The sequence below is a fragment of the Carassius auratus genome, unplaced genomic scaffold, assembly GCF_003368295.1.
Source record: "Carassius auratus strain Wakin unplaced genomic scaffold, ASM336829v1 scaf_tig00052973, whole genome shotgun sequence".
In the NCBI taxonomy this organism is placed as follows: Eukaryota; Metazoa; Chordata; class Actinopteri; order Cypriniformes; family Cyprinidae; genus Carassius; species Carassius auratus.
In genome coordinates this window covers 997-11,102 of record NW_020527251.1, presented here as the reverse complement: position 1 = coordinate 11,102, position 10,106 = coordinate 997, and the positions used below count along the sequence as shown (strand labels likewise).

The 10,106-nt window shown below is 50.0% G+C and overlaps 1 protein-coding gene across 1 annotated transcript; it reads left to right on the top strand.

Annotated features, from left to right (window-relative positions):
- Window positions 1-7,500: 7,500 nt before the first annotated feature.
- On the top strand, window positions 7,501-9,448 carry LOC113090165 (glycine-rich cell wall structural protein 1.8-like; the record flags this gene model as incomplete). Its single annotated transcript, XM_026256177.1, has 4 exons — window positions 7,501-7,730; window positions 7,940-8,053; window positions 8,340-8,464; window positions 8,723-9,448. Coding segments are annotated over exons 1-4 (1,059 nt in total), but the record flags the coding sequence as incomplete, so codon positions are not given.
- Between the last annotated feature and the right edge of the window lie 658 nt (window positions 9,449-10,106).

Here is a 10,106-nt window from a genome sequence, read left to right as displayed (position 1 = left end):
CAGGGTCAGGGACAAGGCCAGGGAAGCGGACAGGGTCAGGGACAGGGACAAGGCCAGGGACAGGGACAAGGCCAGGAACAGGGACAAGGCCAGGGACAGGGACAAGGCCAGGGAAGCGGACAGGGTCAGGGACAGGGACAAGGCCAGGGACAGGGACAAGGCCAGGAACAGGGACAAGGCCAGGGACAGGGACAAGGCCAGGGAAGCGGACAGGGTCAGGGTCAGGGACAAGGCCAGGGTCAGGGACAGGGACAAGGCCAGGGAAGCGGACAGGGTCAGGGACAAGGCCAGGGAAGCGGACAGGGTCAGGGACAAGGTCAGGGACAAGGCCAGGGAAGCGGTCAGGGACAAGGCCAGGGAAGCGGACAGGGTCAGGGACAAGGCCAGGGAAGCGGACAGGGTCAGGGACAAGGCCAGGGAAGCGGACAGGGTCAGGGACAAGGCCAGGGAAGCGGCCAGGGTCAGGGACAAGGCCAGGGTCAGGGACAAGGCCAGGGAAGCGGCCAGGGCCAGGGCCAGGGACAAGGCCAGGGCCAGGGACAAGGCCAGGGCCAGGGCCAGGGACAAGGTCAGGGACAAGGCCAGGGACAAGGCCAGGGTCAGGGACAAGGCCAGGGAAGCGGACAGGGTCAGGGACAGGGCCAGGGACAGGGACAGGGTCAGGGACAGGGACAGGGTCAGGGACAAGGCCAGGGTCAGGGACAAGGCCAGGGTCAGGGACAAGGCCAGGGACAGGGACAAGGCCAGGGACAGGGACAGGGACAAGGCCAGGGTCAGGGACAGGGACAAGGCCAGGGACAAGGCCAGGGACAAGGCCAGGGACAAGGCCAGGGACAAGGCCAGGGAAGCGGTCAGGGACAGGGTCAGGGACAAGGCCAGGGTCAGGGACAGGGACAAGGCCAGGGAAGCGGACAGGGTCAGGGACAAGGCCAGGGAAGCGGACAGGGTCAGGGACAGGGACAAGGCCAGGGAAGCGGTCAGGGACAAGGCCAGGGAAGCGGCCAGGGTCAGGGACAAGGCCAGGGTCAGGGACAAGGCCAGGGTCAGGGACAGGGACAAGGCCAGGGAAGCGGACAGGGTCAGGGACAGGGACAAGGTCAGGGACAAGGCCAGGGACAGGGACAAGGCCAGGGAAGCGGACAGGGTCAGGGTCAGGGACAAGGCCAGGGTCAGGGACAGGGACAAGCCCAGGGAAGCGGACAGGGTCAGGGACAAGGCCAGGGAAGCGGACAGGGTCAGGGACAAGGTCAGGGACAAGGCCAGGGAAGCGGACAGGGTCAGGGACAAGGCCAGGGAAGCGGCCAGGGTCAGGGACAAGGCCAGGGAAGCGGCCAGGGTCAGGGACAAGGCCAGGGAAGCGGCCAGGGTCAGGGACAAGGCCAGGGTCAGGGACAAGGCCAGGGAAGCGGCCAGGGTCAGGGACAGGGTCAGGGACAGGGACAAGGCCAGGGACAGGGACAAGGCCAGGAACAGGGACAAGGCCAGGGACAGGGACAAGGCCAGGGAAGCGGACAGGGTCAGGGTCAGGGTCAGGGACAAGGCCAGGGTCAGGGACAGGGACAAGGCCAGGGAAGCGGACAGGGTCAGGGACAAGGCCAGGGAAGCGGACAGGGTCAGGGACAAGGTCAGGGACAAGGCCAGGGAAGCGGACAGGGTCAGGGACAAGGCCAGGGAAGCGGACAGGGTCAGGGACAAGGCCAGGGAAGCGGACAGGGTCAGGGACAAGGCCAGGGAAGCGGACAGGGTCAGGGACAAGGCCAGGGAAGCGGCCAGGGTCAGGGACAAGGCCAGGGTCAGGGACAAGGCCAGGGAAGCGGCCAGGGCCAGGGACAGGGACAAGGCCAGGGCCAGGGCCAGGGCCAGGGACAAGGCCAGGGTCAGGGTCAGGGACAAGGCCAGGGTCAGGGTCAGGGACAAGGCCAGGGTCAGGGTCAGGGTCAGGGACAAGGCCAGGGTCAGGGTCAGGGTCAGGGACAAGGCCAGGGTCAGGGACAAGGCCAGGGTCAGGGACAAGGCCAGGGTCAGGGACAAGGCCAGGGACAGGGACAGGGCCAGGGTCAGGGACAGGGCCAGGGTCAGGGACAAGGCCAGGGTCAGGGACAAGGCCAGGGTCAGGGACAAGGCCACGGACAGGGACAGGGCCAGGGCCAGGGACAGGGACAGGGACAAGGCCAGGGTCAGGGACAAGGCCACGGACAGGGACAGGGCCAGGGACAGGGACAGGGACAAGGCCAGGGTCAGGGTCAGGGTCAGGGACAAGGCCAGGGTCAGGGACAGGGTCAGGGACAAGGCCAGGGTCAGGGACAGGGTCAGGGACAAGGCCAGGGAAGCGGACAGGGTCAGGGACAAGGCCAGGGAAGCGGACAGGGTCAGGGACAAGGCCAGGGAAGCGGACAGGGTCAGGGACAGGGCCAAGGCCAGGGAAGCGGACAGGGTCAGGGACAGGGCCAAGGCCAGGGAAGCGGTCAGGGTCAGGGACGGGGCCAGGGAAGCGGTCAGGGTCAGGGACGGGGCCAGGGAAGCGGTCAGGGACAAGGACAGGGTCAGGGACGGGGCCAGGGAAACGGTCAGGGACAAGGTCAGGGATGGGGCCAGGGAAGCGGCCAGGGACAGGGAAGTGGACAGGGTCAGGGACAAGGACAGGGAAGCGGACAGGGTCAGGGACAAGGACAGGGAAGCGGCCAGGGTCAGGGAAGTGGAAGAGGTCAGGGAAGAAGTCAAGAGAATGGTCAGGGATGTGGTCATTGAAGTGGACATGGGACTTTTGCTTAACTCTTACTGGAGATCTTTTCAATTCCGTGTTAATATTATGGCATGGTTTCCCTGTTTGCTCAAACTGTGTTTTGAAAACCTTTCGGTCTGCTCCACCTCAAATAAAGAATTGCTTGATTTGAAGAGTTGGTGTTGTTTATTATTATTTGGCGGTTTCTCACAGTGCTTTTAAGTTCCTCTCCTTGAGACCTGGGTAGGGTTGCACCAGCCATTCGTAAGTTCTTAAATTAGATCATTAAGACCGCAAGGCTTTAGTAACCACTAGCTACTTTGTAACTAAATCTACACATTTGGTTGCACCAGTTGTTCGTAAGGCAGGACGTAGTTTGTAAACTCGCTGCAGAGCAATGTGTAGTTACAGAGGTTTACCCTCATCCAAATGGAAACCTTTTACGTGAGCAGAACTGTTTAAATGCAATAGTTTAATTCTTAAATTTCTAATCACTCTTGTCACTCACATACTAACGGTCAGTGGTGGGCCGTAACGGAGTAGCTTTAATGTGTTACTGTACTTAAGTACATTTTTCAAGTATCTGTACTTTACTGGAGTAGTTTTATTTTGAGTAACTTTTACTTCACATTTCAAAGCATAAAACCGTACTTTTAACTTCACTACATTTCATAAAACATATCGTTACTCCCTGTAATATATCACGTGCTCCGACACGCAGAAGCGGTGTCTGATTCATCATGAACGAACTGAGTCTCTTCAAAATATACTTTTAAATCGGATCGCAAATCGCACCAAACGATTCGTTTATGTATTAGAATGATCCGATTGCAGCCTACTGTCTATGGATTGCAGCTGTTCGGGAGTCGACCACTCACTGATTCAAATGAACCGTTTAGTGCGAGTCTCCAGAAGTAAGAACCGGGAGATCTTGTGAGTGCGTGTGCGTCTGATGTTGCTAAAAGTAAGTTATTAATGTTGAAATTTAGGATTAATTATTGTAACTGAAAATCATATTTAGGTCAAAATTGTCAGTTGTTTGGGAACTAAATCCGCTGTAAAAAGTGATCTGTTTAAGCCCACTGAAATGCTCGAGTGCATACGATGCAGACACATCAATCAGCGTCTCTGTTTTAGGAAAAAAAAAAAAAACCTTAAACTAACACAGATTAAATACAATAACTCGTGCATGTTCAAAATCCTAGCTGCCGTAATATTAACAGTTTTATTAAAATGCTACCATGTCCTATGTGACGTCTGTTTTTATATTGTTTATCAACAGTAATGTTATATTGTTTGGATTAACTAGATGAGTAGACAGACATGAATGTTTATTCATAACCGTACTGAAAATAAGTAAATATTGTTAGCTGATGCTAACTATCTAGCTAACAAGCTTGCTGGTGCTAACTTGAGGTAATTTTTATAAATAATGTCCAAATATTTTTATTCAACAACCTATATATACATATATATATAAACAACCTATATATATATATATATATATATATATATATATATATATATATATATATATATATATATAGGGAGAAAAGAAAGGATGTGTTGTTCAGAACATGGTAACTTCAATAATTATCAAAGAGGGGAAGAGATGCACCCCGTTTGGCCAGGGGTGTTTTTACACCCCAGACAAGATTTGAGAAGGAAAAAATCATTATGAAAATATAATTATATTTTCCTTAAAATGTTCTTCCTAATTTCAGGCCTTATTATCATGTCATAACTGTGATGTTCTGTAAAACAACAAACTTTAAAATACTTTTTTCTTACTGGTGAAAATCAGATGGTCATCTCTGTTTTCTCTCAGGGACATCACAGTGTAAGCTTCACAGTGAACATTACTCTCAGCGTAGTCCATATCAACAACAAAAATATATCTTGACTCCATATAGTGGTTATTTGGGAAAAAATCCTAGATATTTTGAGCAGTAGGATTATTAAAAAAATATATGTTCTAATTTAAAATTTAATTAAGTAGCCTATATCAAATTGCAAACATCTATGTTTCAGTACTTTTTTACTTAAGTACATAAAAAATTGAGTACTTTTGTACTTTCACTTGAGTAAAATTGAAAAAGGAGTACTTTTACTTTTACTAGAGTAATATTTTACTATACGCATCTGTACTTTTACTCAAGTACTTGATTTGTGTACTTCGTCCACCACTGCTAACGGTAAAAATTAAAAGTTTCATTTAAAACTATACACAAATAAGCTGTTTGTATGTAAATGGCATTCAGAAACCGCAAGACGACTCAAACACTGAAAGAAACCTAAATGCCTTTTTCATCTGAAGAGTCCAACATGAAGCACACAGAGGCTTGCTGTAGATGTTGTGTTGAAGAGGTGTTAAAGGGGATTTTTCTTTTTACTTCTGCAAAACTACGATTGGAATGAATAATGGACTTCTGTTAGCGAATTGCACTGAGAAATATATGATCCTGTGACAGACGGTCAACAGCAAAAAAATATCCACCATTTTGATTAGTTTGATTTGCGTCACGCGGGTTCCACCTACTGGTCAAAACGGTGTAATGCAACAATCCTAACGAGACCTTTAACAAAACAGCAAGTATTTTCATAACACTGTAATGTTTTCAGTATAATTTAAACATCACGTGAAACATTAGGGTCTTTGCTATTCAGACCATTTACTTTTATGAAATATTGCAGTTCGTTCTTCTTTTCAGTTATCTGGTTATGGATTACAAGTTAATCAGTCCTGTGCTGCGGGTCAATGTTTAATGGTCGTTAGGTTGTGCTACAGACACATCAGTGCCTCACACAGGTTTAGTAAAGATAAACAACTCAATAAAACACATCTGACTGAGAGAGCGTTTGTGTGTGTGTGTAGTCTGGAAGGAGTGAAACTTATTTACATTTGACCTGTTAGCCAGCACCCCCCATTATGGGACTCACAGCTGAAAGTGCTCTACCAAATTTATAATTGTAACAGTTTCCTACTTCTGTGTGTTACAAACATAATTTTGGTGTCTTTAGAAAGAAGACCATTTGGGCTTTACTTTTTATCAACCAGATTTGATAATGCTCAAAAGTTATAGACACTGAAGTGCCTTGAATTTTTTTTTACCACACTTAAATATTTTTTTATTTGATATAAAAATACATGAAATGAGTCCTGGAGCAATCTAGAAAAGTAATGGGTTGAAAGCCACATGTCTCATGAGTTTCTATTTCAAATCTGAATAAAATATAATCAAAAATGAGACTCCTGCTAATATTTTTCTGAGACTATGTCTACACCCCCATCACCCCCCTCACCCCCCAAATATAAGAAAATATATATTTCCCAATAGTATTGAAGGCTTCTACAAACTATTTAGTCAGTAAACATACCACTGCATGTTTTTTTTTTTCATTTATAAAACGCTAGACAGAAACTTAGACGTCATATAAATGATTTATTTGCGCACTAGAAAAATACAATAAGAATAATTTGAGTAAGAAAAATAAGAATAATAAGAAAAAAAAGATTTAACTTTGCCAATTACAGAACATCCTGAGATTGCTAGAAATGCAGCATTAACAATGAATCACGATGCAAATAAGTGCTGATGTGCTGATGGCCACTTATACAGATGGTAATAACACAAATGTGCCAAAGTAAATAATCCACTCCCTCTATTCATATAGACGCGTTCACTTTGATAGCCGTGATCATACAGTAATAGCGAGCTGATTTGGGCTGATTTGCACTCAAACAGATGGTAATCATTCAGATACATTCACATTCAACATAAAACACACTCTCACATATATAAAAACTGTTGAAAAATGAAACAAACATAGAAAAAGGTGATCGCTATAAGTTCCGCCTCCATCAGCTGACAGGTGCGTCAGAGCGCGTCACTAGGGAGCGCCAAATTCAAATAAACTATCTTTTGCCTATTTTTCATTCATTCTTTTTTCCGGTGGATTGTCTCATTCTGTTTGTGACACTGTACGCTGAAAAACCATGCCGTGTTTTTACTAACAAGATGCAGTTTCCGACACGTGAGTAATTCCATAATGGACACAAACAGTTCTGTCGCTGAAGAACTGAAACGTAAACATAGGAATTATGATCCATATTACAACGTTATTGCTTCGTTGGACTAAACGTGCTTCATGAGATGTCGTTCAATGGACCCTTACCTTTCTAACTAAACCGGGATTTACAGCTGTGGATGTGTTTATGACTCGTTATTACGACGGATCTGGTATGTACAGCGTTTCCATTGCTCATGTTTGTATGTGTACTGCTTACACAAATGTAGCAAATACAGTCTTTATAAGCTTTCCATTGAAAAACAGCGATCTGTCGTCGATGCTTGAGGTTTAGATCTTTATAATGATACATAGTTTGTACTATTCATAAACACTGACACGTGCGAGTTGAGAGGCTTTGAGATCGAGGGCGAGGTGCAGGCTAAGAGGTTAAAGAACTAACATCATATTCATAAACAGTTACAGCTGCTTTTAACATCTGTCCCCGTTTAGAGAATTTGGAGTAAGTATTAACACCGTGAACTTATTAATATATGTGTTGATATTTTTACGGTATCACAACATGACTGCTGTACCACCTGTAATCCTCTCGTAATTAGGCTACCTTAATTATTATGACATGGCTTGAATGCAGCATTCAGCTCATCCAACCCCAATCAAACACACCTGAACAAGCTAATTAAGGCCTTCCAGACTACTGGAAAGCTACAGGCAGGTGAGATTGATCAACGTTGGAATTGTTCTCCTTGGATATTTAAAAACCCATTTTACACAGAGGTTGCTACTGCAGCAACACGTGTTGGTTTAGCTTTGTGTGCTTCTTCTGATGCACAAATTCAGGGGCCTTTTCCAGCAGAGTTTGTTGTGAGATCACAGGTCGGGAGGATGACCGCTCGAGTGGATTTCTCATTGATTGCTGCTTTGTGGTATCTTTTTGGATACTTGAGCATAACTCATGCTATTCAAAGACAAAACACAGGTGACAAGATCTGTTGACTTCATTACACAACCTGAAGAAAAGCAGAAACAAGTGGCTCAGTCTTTGAGAGTAATTAACAGTTTAGGAATGTGTAGGTTTTAAAAGTCTTGATCTGAACAGACATGTAGAATCTGTATTTAAAGCCCTGATTCACAAATGCTTAAGCCACACTCTCTGGCCTCTGAAAATGATCCTCTTCAATCCTCTAGTGGATGGTTTTTGTCCGGCGACGCTGACGTTCGTGCCGGCCCGTCGAGGATGTTCTTCTGATGAAGACTGCCCTGGAGGACACAAATGCTGTCGATTTGACTGTGGGCCTGTTTGTGTGCTGCCTGTTTTCAGTGAGTTTCAGTTAGTGGCTGCTAAGGGTCTTAAAACAAAACGCACAAGTAACACATTGAATTCAATGTTGGTTTGAAGCAGAAATTTTGCCTTGTTCTCGTCTGAAGTAGGTTTTAAATTCATCACTTAGGGTAGTTTAATGCACAGGATGACTTCACAAAAGAGGAATAATAGTAGCTTGCTGTTCATGCTTTGAGTGTGTCGTGCTGTATGTTGAAGTGGCTGACTATGTCCAACATCTAAAGCTGACCGTCTGTGTCCACGCAGTGAAGCCGGGTCAGTGTCCCCTACCAGAGATGATTTCTCACTGTGTGCGGAAAGCTGTTTCCATGATGGCCCAGTGTCCTGCCACACAGAAGTGTTGCCCAACCACCGGTGGGCTTTGCATGTCAGTGAACCACGTGCGTCAGGGAAGAGGTCAAGATGAGTTGTCAGGGACATTGGACCGGTTCACTGGACCGGGTCAGGGCCAGCGGTAGCGGTCTGGGTCAGGGACCAGGGCCAGGTGACAAGGACAAGGACAGGGAAGCGGCCAAGGACAGGGAAGCGGACAGGGAAGCGGCCAGGGACAAGGACAGGGAAGCGGCCAGGGACAAGGACAGGGAAGCGGCCAGGGACAAGGCCAGGGTCAGGGACAAGGCCAGGGACAGGGAAGCGGTCAGGGACAAGGCCAGGGACAAGGCCAGGGACAAGGCCAGGGACAAGGCCAGGGACAGGGCCAGGGTCAGGGACAAGGCCAGGGACAGGGCCAGGGACAAGGCCAGGGAAGCGGACAGGGTCAGGGACAAGGCCAGGGTCAGGGACAGGGACAAGGCCAGGGAAGCGGACAGGGTCAGGGACAGGGACAAGGCCAGGGAAGCGGTCAGGGACAAGGCCAGGGTCAGGGACAAGGCCAGGGTCAGGGACAAGGCCAGGGTCAGGGACAAGGCCAGGGTCAGGGACAGGGACAAGGCCAGGGAAGCGGACAGGGTCAGGGACAGGGACAAGGTCAGGGACAAGGCCAGGGACAGGGACAAGGCCAGGGAAGCGGACAGGGTCAGGGTCAGGGACAAGGCCAGGGTCAGGGACAGGGACAAGGCCAGGGAAGCGGACAGGGACAAGGCCAGGGAAGCGGACAGGGTCAGGGACAAGGCCAGGGAAGCGGACAGGGTCAGGGACAAGGCCAGGGAAGCGGCCAGGGTCAGGGACAAGGCCAGGGAAGCGGCCAGGGTCAGGGACAAGGCCAGGGAAGCGGCCAGGGTCAGGGACAAGGCCAGGGAAGCGGCCAGGGTCAGGGACAAGGCCAGGGAAGCGGCCAGGGTCAGGGACAAGGCCAGGGAAGCGGCCAGGGTCAGGGACAAGGCCAGGGTCAGGGACAAGGCCAGGGAAGCGGCCAGGGTCAGGGACAAGGCCAGGGTCAGGGACAAGGCCAGGGAAGCGGCCAGGGTCAGGGACAAGGCCAGGGTCAGGGACAAGGCCAGGGAAGCGGACAGGGTCAGGGACAGGACAAGGCCAGGGACAGGGACAAGGCAGGGACAGGGACAAGGCCAGGGACAGGGACAAGGCCAGGGACAGGGACAAGGCCAGGGAAGCGGACAGGGTCAGGGTCAGGGACAAGGCCAGGGTCAGGGACAGGGACAAGGCCAGGGAAGCGGACAGGGTCAGGGACAAGGTCAGGGACAAGGCCAGGGAAGCGGACAGGGTCAGGGACAAGGCCAGGGAAGCGGACAGGGTCAGGGACAAGGCCAGGGAAGCGGACAGGGTCAGGGACAAGGCCAGGGAAGCGGACAGGGTCAGGGACAAGGCCAGGGAAGCGGCCAGGGTCAGGGACAAGGCCAGGGTCAGGGACAAGGCCAGGGAAGCGGCCAGGGCCAGGGTCAGGGACAAGGCCAGGGACAGGGACAAGGCCAGGGCCAGGGCCAGGGACAAGGCCAGGGTCAGGGCCAGGGTCAGGGACAAGGGCCAGGGTCAGGGACAAGGCCAGGGAAGCGGACAGGGTCAGGGACAGGGCCAGGGAACGGCCAGGGTCAGGGACAGGGCCAGGGTCAGGGACAG